The sequence below is a fragment of the Gavia stellata genome, chromosome 14 (assembly GCF_030936135.1).
Source record: "Gavia stellata isolate bGavSte3 chromosome 14, bGavSte3.hap2, whole genome shotgun sequence".
Lineage (NCBI taxonomy): Eukaryota > Metazoa > Chordata > Aves > Gaviiformes > Gaviidae > Gavia > Gavia stellata.
In genome coordinates this window covers 5,325,167-5,342,792 of record NC_082607.1, presented here as the reverse complement: position 1 = coordinate 5,342,792, position 17,626 = coordinate 5,325,167, and the positions used below count along the sequence as shown (strand labels likewise).

General features: G+C 35.9%; 1 protein-coding gene across 1 annotated transcript in view; it reads right to left on the bottom strand.

Annotated features, from left to right (window-relative positions):
• Nucleotides 1-16,710, bottom strand: part of PCDH11X (protocadherin 11 X-linked) — a 325,382-nt gene extending 308,672 nt beyond the window's left edge. Inside the window, exon 1 of the mRNA XM_059824372.1 lies at nt 16,171-16,710. Within this exon, the coding sequence (XP_059680355.1) occupies nt 16,171-16,710 (540 nt within the window). The remainder of the gene's footprint in view (nt 1-16,170) is intronic.
• Nucleotides 16,711-17,626: the final 916 nt, after the last annotated feature.

Below are 17,626 nucleotides of genomic sequence, written 5' to 3'. Positions count from 1 at the left end.
AGAATAAATTCTGCTTATATCTCTGGCCTTTACTTCTCATCTTAGCTCAAGCATATATACACTTCAAATGTGAACCAAATTAATTTTATTTCTACTTACTCTAATACAATGGGCATGCTTATTTCTGAAAAAATGTATTTGCACAGTTTTTATCTCCTTCATCAGCCTATGAAAAACTATATACAATTTTAAGTAAAATAATAAAGTTTAGTTTCTTCATTACTGTATCCAAAACACATTTCAAAGACAGGGCTGTTTTCATAGTATAAGAATGTCACCAGTGGACTGTAAACAGATGGATGTAAACAGAAGCTAAAATAAGTGCTTGTCACATGATGTAGTTTCTAAAACTTTGCCCATATTCCAAATGCTCAAATTTTATAATTTACAATTTTTACAAAATAGGTTCAAAACCCAACTGGAGAAACTGCACATATGAAAAAAATCCAGATAAGAGTATCAGAACCATGACTTCTGGACAAGAAATCTGTGAGCCTCAAATTGGTGCAAGCTCAGGAATAGCTTGGGAAAATATGCTTGTGCTGTTCTTACAATCTCTCCTAAGTATCTGACACCAAGTGTTAGAGACAGGATACGAGATCAGATGAAACTCATTTTCATCCAGCAAGGCCATTCTTGAGTCAAGTCAGTATCATTCACATCACTTAGCTGTAAGGAAACTGAGGCACAGAAAGCAGAAGCGACTCATTCACAACTACTCTGCAGGCCAGTAACAAAACCACAATGAGACAAATCTTGCAGTTCAGTGACCTTCAAAGATCACATCCTCAGAGCACAGAATATGTGTGTTACAGAAAACAACACGAAAGCACAAATAATACTGGTTTAGATACCATTACAAAATTACACCAGGATTTCAAGTCAATTGTACCCTTTTAGAAAACTGCCTAGGCAGTTTGAAAGAAGACATCACTATTTCTCATACAGCACTGCTCTAAATAACAAAAAACTTTTCTTCAGATTGCTTATTTAGTCTTTCTGTGAGTTAGTAGAAAGAATGATGATAAAACAATCACCCTGCCATCCATATATCACAGTACTAGAAGAAAGACCATTGGGTCCTTCCTATTTTTTTATTCAGACTATTTGAACATTTTTTTATGTTTAATTTTCCCTTCATTATGATTGAAATGTGCACACTTTTGCCTTCTAGGACCCCACCCTCACAGGCAACTTTGAAAGCAACAACGACCACAGAAACAAAATAGATTCTATTGCTGTCCATGATGTCTATTGCTGTCATTGTTTACTACTTAGCAGAAACAACTGGGATGGCAGAGATAACTATTTGAGACTGTGAAAACAGAGACAAGGAAAGACTGAAAAGACGAAAGTCCAGCTAAGATTCATATGTGAAGGTATACATCAAAGGTCATAGAATCTTATCAGAATGCACTTCAAAATCTAAATAATAAAAAAAATAAAAACATCAGAAGCAGATATTAAAACACACTCTAACAATTTTTTTTCTTTAACTTTGTCAAAGGTCCAGTTAGGCATTTAACTTAATTGCTAAGAACTCTGGATGATGCTAGCAGTTGAAGGTTTAAATTATTCAAATGAAAATTTTTATGAGTAAGAGATGACTACTGGACTACTTCAGAAGTTAAAAAACAATAAAATTAATGTAAAATCTTTCAGAAAACTAGGTAATCCGTAAGCTTCAAGGAACTGATTCATGTTCTGGTATTTTACAAGCATAGTAAGTATCTTGGATATTCATCTTGGATGAATATTTCATTTATGTGAAACAATAAAAGGTGTGCAACACTGATGGAAAGCAGGAAAGTTCTATCAATCTTTTATGGTCTATTTTAAAGACTGACTTTCAAATTATGGTATTCACACTTTGTGTTGGCTTTCCTTACAAAGGTCGATTCACCAAGGGAAAATACTAATCTATAACTGCCAGAATACTGTTTTTGAGGTTACATGGGAAACAGGATGGGGAACAAAACAGAAGCTACTACTTTGTTTATACCTTTAAATGTGCTACAACAAACAGTTTTAAAAGTCCCTAATGGAAATGAGGATGAAAATCATATGGCTGGAGTTAAAATGAAGACGAAAAAGTAATCTCAAAGTGAAAAAGCCATAATATCCCATTCTTAAAGGCACAGAGGAACATCCTGACTCAAAAGAAAACCAGAAAATGTCAATTTTCTTCATAAAGCAAAGAGAAAAAATTATGATTATTTGACTTTGGAACATCAGCAATAACCAAAGCAATAATACACATCACATTAATAGACCCAGCAATTATAGCACAATGTGAGAAAAATGTATTTCAATACTGACAGCTGATGACTCAGAATTCATTCCTTTTACCAATGTTTCTTTTTGTTTCTTTAAAATTGTCTGAAATGCTCTTTGCTACATGTCCCAGCTTCAAAAGCTCTACGGGACTTCAGTGTTCAGACCAATTATATTGCTGGGCTAGGGAATATAAATTACTTTGTAATAAACCTTTCTTTCAGGAATAAAAATAACCATACTAATGCAGTCAAGTGCCACAATCCATGGTTGACACTCGATTTAAATGTATTCTTTGATAGCTAAAAGAGTATAATTTTGGACTTAACTTTTTCTCCTCCCTGTACTTCCTCTTGAAAGGAAGAAAAATATTACATACAGTGTATTTGGGGGAAAAACAGCTAGGATTATTTAAATCTCTATCACTATTAGATATCCAATATCAGAAAGTTAAAAGCAAAATTAAAATCAAGAACATATTATTATTGTAAAAGCTTCTTTAATATTTTAATTATGTAGGAAAAACTGAAACTACCTCTCCTATTTTCAAAACATATCTTAAAAATTGTAAATATTCATCCCTCCCAAGAACAGGTCATAGAAAAGTGAGTTGGACAAAAGAAAAATCTGAAAGCTTTGTGAATTTTGTCTTTCACCATTATTTTTTCTTTTCTTTACTGAGCATTTTGAAAATAGTAGTATTTTTTTGATCGTCCAATATGTATATGTGAAAAAGACAACTATGCATGAATAACTTTGGATTTTTAATAATAATAATTGGAATAATTTTAGGATTTACATTCAGTCTGCTGGAAACCTAATTCAAGGTTTCACAAGATAGACATCCAAAATACAAGTAAAACTTGTATTGCTGCATCCATTACAATAACTGAAAGAAACAGAAAAAAATAATCCTCACAAAATTATTCTGAAACTAGAAATACTGTGGATCAAAAGAACTTTTACATTCCATGCAGCAACACAGAGTACGAGTAGTTAATTTTCTTCTAGAACTTGCAATAATTATTTTTAATTTGGTCAAAAAAGTAATGGTCTTTAAACATATTATGTTTCATGCTTGGATGGTGATAGCTGTTGCTGCCTTTAGTATTAAGGTTCTTATTTAGTAATAAATGAGTTCAATGACAAACTTTAAAAAGTTTTAAAGAATTAAAAATCCTGTGGGATACATTGGTGTTGACTACTGTATCAGGCAGAACACCGAAGTCAGCTTCACTAACATAATAAATAAATGGTCTGAAATTCAGAAACCTATGTCAGGTCATTCTTTAAAGATAAAATAGGGGTCAAAGAGAAACATCTTTATTCACAGATATGAATAACATGACTGAATATATAATGTACCATCACAATGGCGGGAAACTCTCAGGGTGTTTTGAAAAGGCTCCTACCTCCTTCCTTTGTGACATACAAAATAGGAAGTTTTTAAAATATTGTAGATGTTGAGACAGTAGTAAAGATTATGGGTGCATCATAATTTGTCTTAAGTACACTGTTAGCAACCTGCCAGAATAATAGATGTCCCATATATAAAATTGCTAAATATGTATGTGTCTAAGCCACTATTTTTTCTTCTACTGCATCTGAGAAAAAGTTCCCAGAAGAGGTCATTTGTTAGCACTGTTCTCACCTGTCATATCTGGGGAAAGATAACAGTTGGAAACCTGGAGGCCATATTTGACCCCTAAGTATTTGGGGGTGGGGGGAGCGTGATTTATGCAAAGCTGGTAGGACAGGTGAATTTTCAACAGTGCAGGAAAGAGAGACACAAAGAAATCAGGTGACTGTTCACAGTAAAGAACAGGCTTATACACCACTCGTTGGATGGCTGCAAGATCAGTGTGTGTCCTGCTAGCTGTATTTGGCAGCTCCAAAACAAGACAACAAACAGCTGTCAATGAAATGGTTATAAACACTACTCCAGGAACTATCTATTAAGCAGTAACCTGTTTAAGAACCTACTAGTAAATGCAGTAGGAAAGAGAGACAGACATGTATGAAATGGCAGTTGATGACTGCATGGGGATTCCCAGATTTACCAGTGAAAACCACAGTAATCCACTGTGGCACAGCATAAATCTGTTACCATTTTAAAAAACCTGCAAACAGCTTATTGTGGTAAAGCTCCACAGCTACAAGTGAGCAAACAACTGCTACCTCGTTGGAACAACACACAGGTTAGGGAAGTACAAAACCAACAGCAAATGGGAACTTGTGATGAAATCTGAGGCCCCTGAAATTCTTGCAAGTTGCCTGAAAATCATCATCAAGTCATGAAAACTTAGCAGAGATCTGCTGAATTCCTCACTCTTCTCTATCCTTGCACTTCTCATTACACAGTAAGGCATCAAGAGCATCTTAATACGTTAGGAAAGCCCACAGTGATGTTGTCCTCTTCATCTGAGTACTTCGGTGGCAAATTTGGAGTTCAGTTCTATAAACAGTTTTCAAAATTGTTCTGATTTTAAAAACTGTCTATATGGGTTAAGCAATGATCAGGAGCTGCTTTTATAATTGATAAAAGCATTTACTCCTCAAAAGCACTGATAAATTTATTTCATTTCAGACCGTGAAGGTATTGATTTTTCAAAGACTGAATTTCAATGTTAGATTGTCACACGAGGAAAGGTAATGATAGCTGTAACAATTAAAATTTCAATTTAGAATTTTTTACTTACATATATTTTTAAATATAGCCCCCAGGAAAAGTCTGAAACATGTTGAGACACAGTGCATATTTTCACTATCCTAACTCTAATTAATTGTCCAAGTAGTGGCATATTTACAACACAAGAAATCAACATGTAACTGTAACAGCAGCATACTCTGTACTGATATCCGATTAAAATTGTTGTCTTCCTGGTTTTAACTTTCAGAGAGATCTTCCTAGAGAATTTTATTGTTTGTCTGCACTTATAAAATGTTTAACCAATATTTTTTGCAATTGGTGGAAAAAAAAAATCTCATCTTCAATGATACTTCAGCACGTTTTGAAATATTTTGAACTGTCTATATTCACATGCTTCATAAACCCTCACAAGTCTCAAATTCTCTTAAGCCAGACTTATTGTGAGCTAGTAACACTGATTTGTTTCTTTCCTTCAAGTAGCTCATAAGATATATATATCCAAAACCAAATAAGCACATTAAAAAACAACCTGTCCTCCAGGTAACCATCACCAGCATCTAAACCATCAGAAAAGGGCAAAAAGAAGCTTTCAGCGTTCTGTTGCTTATGTGAAACCTTCAGAGATCTTCAGAAAGTTCAGTTAATGAGTGACCTTACTTTAAAATGTGTAACACACAAACGACATATGGAAAACGCTATTTCTGCCATACATTTTACACCCGTAGTCGATTCAGATATTGCCGACATTAGAAATTTTGGCAACCTGTAAAGATTTTAAAAGTATTCATAAAAAACAAAATTAATTCAAGTTTGAAAAAGTCAATTGAACATCAAATATAAGTTAATTGATTTTGAACATGACATTTAATATTTTTCTATAAACTTTCCTCAGGGGTGCATTACATTGCCATTGTATAGTAAACATAAAAATTCACCATTCACATGAAGATACGTCAATGTAACTGCTTAAGTATACAAGGCATTTTTTGTAACTTGGCTTGACACTGCATATTTGCAGTTCCAATAGCACACATATATGCAAACCAAACTGTAATTTTATTGAGATACATGGGGGTTTTGTTACTGCTTTATTGTGGTTTACTGTTGAGAGCATTATAGATTGTGTAATTGGTGATTTCTTTCCATATAAATGAAACTGAAGTTTTTACTCAATGTGTTATGGGAAAAATATTGATTTCTAAGTGTTGTCTATATACTTGGTTTCAAGAGGTCTATGTAAACAGATCCTTAGTTTATTATGCTCAGAAAGCATCACCACATCTGTGTTAACTAGCATACTGATCTGTCTGGACATCAGCAAAAGATAATATTCATATAAGATAGATGAAGTGAAGATCTCCATTTGACAGATTTGTGCCTTCCAGCTTGAGTCTATCATCCTTCCCACACAGAGATATGCTAAGTTATATATTAGTGTTTCATGACAGCTAGTGTGAAAATCAGAGCCTTGAATGCAAAAAGATACACCAACTTGTCCCTCACCCTAACTCACTGAACTTACCATGCCTGGAAGCAAGACCTTCTCCTCCAGTCTTCAGTCAGTCCCCCAAAGGGATGTCAGGATGATGGAACCTGACAGTTTTACAGTAATAATGCCATAAACCACCCTAAAGGAGCCTTGTATCTACCAACAAGAAGCAATTACCTTGACTCTTGACTCACTACCACCAGTCAATAGTAGAGTTTTATCTACTTAGAGACACTAATTCACAGCTGTAAGAAAGCAAATCGGATATTTTCCCCATTAAAAATCAGACCCAGTGACTTTTTCAAAACAAAGTTCATAGATGACTACTTATTCGTCCAGATCTTTTTAGACAAATTACTACTGAGCAATATTTTTATTCTACTACAAAACCTTCTCATAAGGATTATATACTTTGATATTTTGGATAGTAAGAAAAATAGGTAAATGGGGAGAGTTAAATGGAAGAGAAAGTGGATGTTGAACTACATCATAAAATAATGAAAATAGTCCTATGATGCAAAGATGATGTAAAAAGATTTTGAGGTAAGGGAGCTCTGTAAAGTGAAGAGATTTCTTTTTTTTTTTTAAATTCCTTATGTTCCTCAAGTTAAGTAATTGGAAAACAGTGAGAAGCAAATGTATTTCACTAGATGTCCAAGGATAATGACAAATGTAAGGGATAAGAATTCTACCTACAAATATTTACAATTTCTCCCTCAGTCTACCTTCCAAGTTCTCTTGTAATTTCTAATTAGAAAGCAAGATCAAAATGGAAGTTATTTGTCCCTTTCATGTATTTGCAGGGGAGCTTTTCGAGATTTTAGGATGCCACTTAGCACTCATAAGCATCCCTCAAGTTTCTGTATCTCATTTTATAGCTTATTTCAGCTCATGCCATGTTATCCAAGAACCCAAAACTACCTGACCTAGACAAGACAGATTATGATAGGGAGCCAATTACTTTTCACCTAAACTGAAAGCTGGGTTAAGTCTCTATTCCATTCTATTTGAACTATTTCTCATTACTTCAACATATCTTTTATATCATAAGGAAACTGGTAACAAGAAAATTCTGCACATCTTTGATATCCAGATTTATTTAACATTAAGGACTTCCACAATTTGCAATACTAACAGATTTTTCCCTCTCTTCTCTCAAGAACAACGTAAGGGGTTACCTGAATATATCCTGTCCCAAGTCACTTAATGTGTTTTTTAAAACATTTGTCAATACTTGCTGTGCACACCTAAATCTTTACTGGATAGGCTTACTACAGGTTTCTTTTATGGGAAGGTACTGGGGTAAATAAAAGTTGTGCAGGGCAAGTTAGGTTGGTATACATTCAAAAACAAAACAGAAATGCAGGGGCGGGGAGAGGATAGTTGCATAAAAAAAAAGTTCAGAAACAAAGTTATTATCAGGCCTAATTGTACCTATGAGACAAAGGCCTGAGTGAAAGGAAAATCATTAACTTCTGAAAATACACTTACTTTTCAAGAACTGATTTTTAGAGTAAAGGACACTTACTTATGAAGTTAACTCTAAAACTATTGTACTGAAGTTATTACTTCACCTGAAACCAACTAATCTCAGGTTTCTGGAACAAAAGGGCTCTTTCCCCAGTCAGAGCTTGAGTGAGTCAGCAGCTGAAACTCTACACAACAGTACTAAGGATAACGTTAACTAAATCACACAATTGGCAGGAAGTATTATGCATTTGTGAATAGTTTTAGACTCTGTGAAGCTCAGTCTTTCAAAGAATTGAGCCTTTTTACTAATGCCTGAACTTCCCTATAGCTGAAGGCTAAGTTTCAAATCTAGCCCTGTTGTGCAGCACATTACTACCTCATGAGTAGAATAAAACAAACAGAACAAAAAGCCTAAATTACTTGGAAGGTAGGTGCATCAATATTTAACAGAAATCTGCAAAGGCACTTCAACCTCTACAAATGTATATTAGAGGAAATAAGTTTTATTAACAAATCTATTTGTGAAGTTGGCCATCTCAGCAAGTAGTATTCGTAAGTCTACAAGGGACTGGTGAAATTCTTGTCACTTCAGATGGTAATTATCCACATCTCAGTGGTGGATAATTAAAGACAAGAAGAGGGAACCACCCATGTGAAAAAACTGAAGCTGTGTTATAACATTAAACAAAGATACTGATCTTGTAGCAGTAACAGAGAAAGGGAAAGATGCTTCAGTTCTGACCTATTCCCCACTGCCACTGTGGGCTTAGGAAAAACAGTACTCAGCATCATTCAAAAGACAGCCTGCCTGTCCTAGAAAACCTCTCTCTTCTAAAGGGCAGCTAAAAGTTACCTTAGAAAGACAACATGCCCAACTCTCCATTTTTATTAAATTACAGGCACTAGAGAGTGACCTTAGAGCTTGACTGGAGTGCAACTCCAGAGCAAAAAAAATTCCTAAACCTATTTTTGAGCTCCCTAAATCTATTACCTTCCCCATCTATGCTGGCACATGAAATGGAAAAGACGCAGTACTGTTCTGCAAATACATGAAGTATAATGCATATAAGCCATTACAATGAAGATAGAAGTTAACCTGTCCTGCAAAGTTATGCTGAATGAAATCCCCATGCTAATTCAATTAAGGGACTGTGAAGTAAGAAAAACAAGCCAACCCCCCCATCCAAGCAGAAGATAAAAATCTTAGTCTAAGCTACATGTCAGTAAGACGGAAAAAACCCAAACAAAAACCCCAACCATCAAATGCTTTTTTAACATAAATCCTATTTTCTCCTTGTATATAAGCACTGTCAAATCTAGGATTTGTTTTAACAAAACCATTATTTCCCAGTTCTATGTTCAAATACCTAAGTACCATTTTTACCTGGGACACCAATATGCATGCAACTGATTTTTGGTTTAGTGTCTGTGAATCTTGAAATATCACTGACCAGTTAGCCTTTCTCCAATGACAAGAAAGAAACACTGAAAAGTTATTGTCATTGTCTTATCAGGAAGTCAAGAAATTTCCTATCCGAAACATGTATTTTCCTGAGTATATCTGTCTGTAAAATGGCTATTCAAGATCCCAAGAAGTTTCATCTTTTACAATTCAGCCATATGTCCCTTACACAATTACTAGACAGGGTTGTTAACAAAAAAGAAATTAGAAAGTGCAAAAATACTTTGGTATTGGTAGGTTACAATAAATTTAAAAAGTTTTTTGTAACAGGAAAGTAATGAAGTTGGAATTTACCTACTCTTATTAGTGTCTAACTGCAATATTCAGTAAGACCTGACATTATTAATAAATGTCAGTTTACATGTAGAAAAAGCTCTATCTTGGCAGTTTTTTCACAGAAGGCAGATGTTGATAACAACCACCCCAGGCTTTCTGTGACCTATTTAAAGGGCCAATATAACACTTCATTGTCCTCTCATGCTGCTGAAGCCTACACAGAAGAATCATCCACATTAATTTCAGTATGATTATCTGTGGGATGCTCCCTCATTCAAACGTGGAGTAAAAGTGAGGGTTGCTGCTTCAGCTTCCACTTAAAGAAATGAAAGCATAAAAAAGGACGGAAATGAGAGCTTCAAGCAGCTGATGCTTGGAACCATGAAGATGATCTGGTGAACACCTGTGTTAAGAAAAATATAAGTCTGTATCACTCTATAATTTTGATTTAACTACCTTCCTAGCTTTCATTTTACATAAACCACATCTCCTTCCATTTTTGATTTTCACAAACAGTGACATTAGTTACTTGATCCAGAACTTGTGTGAGGCTCAGAAATAACCTAGTTGCAAGAGCAGGCTTGAAATCTGATGAAGATTTGTGATGTCCATCTTCCACAGGTCATGGAATTGATAAACTGTATCAGAAAGAAGGGGAAAGCTTCTATTAAGAGACATCACAAGAGATGATTTACAGTAGCAAGAGGTAACTCTCCTTATCAGAGGCAAGACTGACGTGTTGTGAGACTGAGTAAGAATCATTTTGTCAGATTACAGAGGTTGAACTGACAGCTACAAAAAGATTATTATATTATACTAGAAGGAATGCACCAGCTGCTTTGATGATAAGTAAATACAGGAAAATTACTGTAATAGGTAAAAGTAATGGAACTGTAACAGTAACACCAATCTAATTTCCCCCCAAACTGCGACAGATTAGAGCAATAACCTATTAGCACACAGAAGAAAATGCTCTGTTCCTGTAAGAGCAGAGTTATGCTTTCACCCTAGTCTACTGCTAACTCGGTATTGTGGTGTCTATGCAACATCCAGTGCATATAGTTGTCCTGGTTTCGTCTGGGATGGAGTTCATTTTCTTCCTAGTAGCTGGTATAGTACTGTGTTTTGGATTTTGGATGAGAATAATGTTGGTAACACACTAGTGTTTTAATTGTTGCTGAGCAGTGCTTAGGCTAAGTCAAGGACTTAGCTTCTCACACTGCCCTGCCAGGTCCACAAGAAGCTGGGAAGGGACACAGCCAGGACAGCTGACCCAAAGTGGCCAAAGGGATATTCCATACCATAGGGCATCATGGTGACAAAAAACCCCCACAATCCAAAACTGGGGGCAGTTGGCTGGAGGGGGGGACCAGCACAGCCGCTAGTCAGGAACAGGCAGTGAGCCATTGCATTGTGCATCACTTGTTCTGTATATTCTTTCATAATTTTTTTTTTTTCTTTTCTGTCCTCTTAAATTGATTTTATTTCAACTCATGAGTTTTACCTTTTTTCCAATTCTCTCCCCCATACCACCGGGGGGAAGTGAGCGAGCGGCTGCGTGGTGCTTAATTGCTGACTAGGGTTAAAACACGACAATGGCATACCTAGTTGTCAAGAAATACTAAGTAATCAATAAAAATAGTTTAATGTAAAACATGCACCTATACAAATCCTTTTGGAAGCATGAATGTGACTCTCCATTACACTGCTCTGAGCTGGAATTCTATTCAAAACCTGCTCTGAAACAGCTTCCCTTTTTAACATCTAAAAGAACAAAGAAATGCTTCACACTAAAATCTTCATAGTCAAAGCAGAGGCCTGTGACACATGTAATTTCTAAATGTATTAATCAGGTTATACTAAATATTAGCTTGCCTTGAACTCAAATGTAAGTATATTGAAATAGTGTAATCAACAACAGCATGTAAGTATTTTTAACACCGTGGTGGTATTGCCAGACACAATGTACATTTTACATCGGTGTGTAAGCAATGTGAATGCCCTGAAGAGGTGAACAAAGACCTGTAGGCTTAGCTGCCTACTGGAGTTAAACCAGAACATTAGTGTTTGTAGATTCATCCTTAATCAGAAATCACTGCTTATTAACATTTCAAATTAAAATTTGCTTTTGCATCCTGCTGTTTTAACATACTACTTCCATTTATGAATGCCCATCTCACTTTTTCCCTATCATTCACAGTTTATACTTTAAGTAGTTATCTCAACTGAGATAAAATTATTGGGTTTTCCATCTGGCCATTTCTTTCCCTGAACTACTTCACTATCTGTCTTAGCTGCCCCTTCTATCACCTTCTACTATCAGTGTTATGCCATCTTTCTGTCCGATCTAGACTTGGAGCTGTTTATCATTCTAAATGCTTTTTCTTTTATTTTTAAGTCATATCTAATTAAGTTCTCCCTCCCTAGCCTTGTTCGCAGTAAACACTGTTTACCATTTGCCATTTGAACCCTTAATGTCATTCTACCCATGGTCAGCTTCAGGCATCTCAGCAGAGAAATATGATCTTTTACAACATTATGCACAACAATTTCTTTGGATAACAGCAAGATGTCTTGCATGGCTGTTTCCTGGAAACCATCTTTTCTATGGGGAAAAAAAAACCCCAAACCTCATGTAATGTTAAAGCAGCACTACTTTTAAATAATTCAATATTTGTAAACTTCTACCAGAACAACCCTTCGTCAATTGCTAATGCTATTTCATTGGCTGGGTGGGAAATACTTCTTTGCAAATTGTTGCAATTCATTTTCTAAACAAGGAAACAATAAGTACAATTCAAAAACTATCCAAAAGACATGTCTGAATCTTCCTTTAAAAAAAAATTAAAACCACTGCTTTCCTTAGAATGCATCCTAGAACTTGTCCTACACATAACTCCTAAGTATGTCTTACAAGAAGAAATGCAGAGGTTACATGAAACTGTTATCTTTTTAGAGTTCATGCATTTCAGAGACTGTATAGTTGAATCACAGACACCTGGAAAGTTTTGAAGTTGCAATACCATGAATCAGTTACATGTAAATAAGTTATTTTCTATCAAGGTACATTTTGAGAAATTGCAGGCAGGTAAAAAATACTTGAATGCTAATTTGTGTGGTAATTAAAGCACTTTCTTGTATTAAATACATGAGATCCTGTGTTACGAAACTTCCAACTAATGTTGAACGCAAAATACAAGAATACCTTTTTTATGGCGTTTTGTTTTTTTCTATTTTAAAAGAATTTTTAGGAAGAGGCAGGAGATTAAAATAACATGAAAGTTTGTAATATAGTTAAAAGACTTTATCATTAATTATCTACTTCACAAAAGAAACTGAATACAACAATTCTGTGTGAAATTTTTCCCACAATTTGAGAGAGGCAGTAAGGTAAGTGTAACAAAGGGAGGAAATATCGTAACACAGGCAAGTTACCTTCCCAATTAGATACAGAGTTGCTGATAACGTGTTACAGACCTACAAAGTGTTCAGGTGAGTTTGCCATGAGAAGCTTATTCTTTTTTAGAAATTATGGCAAAAATCTCTTTATCTTCTGGCAAAATATGCCTGGCTTCACACAGACAATAAGCATATTTCAGCTAAACTTTTTTAAAAAGTTAAATATAACTGAAGAACTTTCTCTTCATTGCACAGCTTGTCAATTTGCTATTACTTTCTCTAAAATATAGAGCAACATATTTCACTCTGTTGCTCCACGCATACTAAAGCATCAGCCCTTGTGCTTCTACGAAGTGACTTGCATATCTTATCATCTCCCACTCCCCTGCCATAATCCAAGTATGCTGCCCTGCCCATCATCTTCATATATGGTGCTTCCCAAAATTCCCCACAACACTGTCATATCAGCCCTGCTAGACTCATCCTGTTCAGAAGGCAAGACAGTTTCATGGGTTGCCGCTTCCCCACTTTTCTGTATGCTGGTTATAAAAGGAAGGAAAAGGTCAACACACGTCACAAGCCAGAAGACGTTAGTATCTTCAAAGCATACCCCAAAAACTAGCATCGGATAATGCACATAAGAGCGTTTTGGGAGAAAAGGCAAGCAACACCATCCTTGTGCGCCTGTGACCCTCCTGCCTAGTATTTCAGTGTAACCCGGGGAAGACTTCTCAGGCACCATCACTCCTCCCTCCCTTTTTCATCTCCCTATTCTTCCCCAGTGACAGATGGATCTTTGTATATGCTACATTCCCTGCCTGCCCACTAGAATCCTTCATTTCTACTACTTTTTCCTTCCTCTTTTTATATGATCACTTTTGGTATTAACATTCTAAAAAGCTACCAATGAAATAACATCTGGACATTATAGTCCAAACTATGTCTGGCTGTCATAAACTGCTTCTTGGTTTTACAGATACTTTCCAAGGTATGTGAAATTGCTGGCTTATTTAAAGGCAGTGGATCCATAACTCAAGAAGTACCTGACCAACAGGCATGCAAGAGAAAAATGCAATTAATTCATTTAGGATATCTGTCTATAGGGCTGTGATTTTACAAATCATTTTGGTTGCGTCACATCTAGCACAAGGATTCAGAACCTTCAGTCCATACCAGTGTGTGTTCATCCACATCACCTTTCTTTCCCTTGTGTGGCAAAAGCAGTTTTTCAGAGACACTTGAATAAACATGTAACTGGTTTTCTTTTTATTTTTTTTCCTAATTCAAATACCAAATTTTTATATTTTTTTTAAAAAGTTATTTGCACATCTCTCTGTGAAAGCTGGCTCTCTGGCAGACCATCTCATCTCACATTAGATCTCTAGACAAGGCCTTATGCCCTACACTACTTTTGGTACAGAGCTGTAGCTTGTATTTTAGATGAACTCCCACTTGTGTGATACAAATATACTATCATTCTGCTGATCTGTTACATTCTGCTTCTGAACACACAGTCCAAAAATAAACTTGCAAAACAAGAGTGCTATTGTGGTGATCTGAACTGTTGCTTACTCAATCCCAAGGACTCCTGATTTTGCTGTTTTCTATTTTTTTCCTTTTCCAAGAATAACAGCACATTTCTCTCAGATACATTAACTAACATTTCTCTATTCAGACCGTGTATTATTTTGCCACATTTTGTCTGTAGCACTGCCTTTTTTATTATTTTCTACTCCTACTGTTATTTATTTAATATGCTGTCATTCGTTCCCCAGATTCTCATTTAAAATGCCAAATAAAGACGACTGCATCCTACTGGACACTTCTGGTTAGCTATCTAATAAAAAAACAAAACAAAACACACATGCACATGTAGATCTGTCTGCTCTCAGTATAACCTAGGAATTTAAAAGTTTTAAAGAGCCTACTGCAAAGACCTCAAACTCTGTAGTAAGTTCTTGAAGAGTTTTAAATTCCTAGGCTACACAGAGCAGACAGACTTACATGTTTTGGGGTTTTGTTTTTTTTTTTTTTTTTTAGATACCTAACCAGAAGTGTCCAGTGGGATGCAGTTTTCTGAAAGAGACTTTTATGTCTTTGTCACTTGTTAGTACCCACACTGCCACAACTACTTCAGGTTGTAAGCAATTTAAAAAAGAGCTAAAACAAGGTAGCACTTTATTTTTACTAAACTGCTAGTAAGTACTGATATCAGTGAATATTAACTATCAAGTCAATCAAGCAATATATTGGCCTATATAGTCTATATTCTTTCAGTCAGTAATAAGGGTGTCAGATTGGTTGCAGAGCAGTCGAACTACCCAATGGTTCCCTATTCCAAATCAAGAGAAGTGAAGACATTTTCATCTTCCCACATAATAACCCAACAGTTTTAGGATAAGTTTCTTTCTTGTTCTGAACTCTCCACTGAAGTAAACTCAAATGAAAGTCATCCTTTATTTGGCAATCACACTCTTACACACCACACGTTTACATGTTATTCTTTTGTTCCCTAACTGAAGTTCTCCTACTATTTGCTAGAAAGGGTAGAAGAAGCAAGAATATGAAATATCTGCTCTTACAAGGCCATTGGCACTGCTATCCTTGCATTCACACATATCTTGGACTTTCTTCTGCCCAGATGTTATGCCCACCCAAAAATTATAAAACTGCGTTGCCAAAAGAACTTTTTTCACTCTGGAATAGTCCATCAGTCCATAGATATGAACGTCACATCACATAAGCTTCTGGGCTAAGTTCTACTGCTCAAATCTAGCAGTCATGCAAGAGGGAGACATAAACCCAATGCAATTGTTGGTGGCAATAAGAACACATCTTTAATGGTCCAGGAAGACCATTAGCCAAAGTGTACAAACACTGTGAATGCTGGTGGAGAGTTCATGAAGACATGCATGTTTCATCATACTGTTACACACATAGACATACACATACATAAACAGCTTTCCACAAAGTGAAGATATGATGCACTAGAATGCACTCAGGGGTGTAGATTAACTTTTCAAGACAGGTATCTGCAGTGTACCACTACTGTGGTACACAGCTTCCTATTTCTAATGGGTTGATGAGGACTGGCAACATTTGTGGGAAGACAATAACAGAGAGTAACACAGAAGAATGGAAGAAACCCACCTTAAGGAGTTCATAATGTTGAATACCATTCATACCAATGTCCGGATCAATGGCAGATGGGACAGAATAGCGAGAATTAATTGCTGTGTTTTCAGGGATAGAGATGTTAATAACTGTTGAGGGGAAGAGGGGGGCATTGTCATTTATATCCTCTATTAGGAATCTGATCTTGACCAGTCTGAAAACTTCATCAGGCAAAACAGCAACCTCCACCTCATAAAAGCAGCGATTCTCACTAAAGATGCCAGAGCACAGCTTCTCTCGATCTATGCGGTTTGCAGTTGTGAATATCTCACCAGTGTTCTCCTCCACCCGTACTAATGGTACATCCCCAGTCTTATACACAAGCTTGAACTGTAGCGGTGAGGAAAGGGGCACATCTGGGTCCAGTGTCAGGTTAAGATCCTTGAGCAAATTGCCAATGAGAACATTTTCAGGCAGTTCTTCCCGCACGGTATAATTCTTCTCCTGTGCGCCAGATTGAAATACAATACAGGCTAATAAGACTGCCAAGAGGTAGGTTCCAGACAGCAAGTCCATCTCCAGAATGACTAATGATTATTCGTGTAGAACACCAAGAGTAGCTGGAAAAAGAAAAAGAAAGACAGAAAAAAAAATGTTAAAAATTTACAGAATATTGTGTTTTTAAAAGTGATGAAGACATGAAGGGAGTACCCTTCCTATAGCAAATAACCTGAACTGTTTGAAAATCCTATTAGTAAAGTGATATTTGACTTAACAATCCTTCATAAAGTATATAAAATTCCTTGCACAATTCTTTACTTAAAACTGTTTACCAAACACTGGGTTAAGACTCTTAGAACTGGATCAGATTGAATGAACAAATAAATACAAGAATCCCTATTTCCAGCACGAGATTTTCCTTTGCTCCTTAAGAAAACCTCTTCCTTTGAACCCTCTGCCACATTGCCCTCAATTTTTTCGTTTCCAAAGAAAAAAGTAGGTAAGAAGTTTGCAAGCAACCATCTGCTGAGAACCAGATCTTTTTATACCTCTTGCTCAGAGATGGGAAACCAAGAGCACTTGTCTTAATTTTCCTGCAGGTTTTGCACTGACAAAATTATGTAATATTTGTTAACAGCAAAGAAATCTAGCTATTTTTAATACAGGAACTTAAATTGGCAGGAAAGTGTTATCTAGATGGAGTTGGGTGAACTTCAGCCAACAATGGGTGGAAATCTGTCTAACACAGGGACACTAACAGAACAGTGCCTTTCTTTAAGATGACAAGATCTGATTTGATCTTTGGAAGTAAACAGAAATACTGGTACTCGATTCATTGACATTTGGATTAAGTGTCTAAATCCACAAGAGCAGTGCACAAATTCCAACACATAAGGAGAACAGCAAAACATCACAAGTTTTCAATGTAGAACTAAAGCTAAAAGATCTTTCTCAGCAGGTAAGGTAAACTTGTAACCCTCCTAGTTCCCCA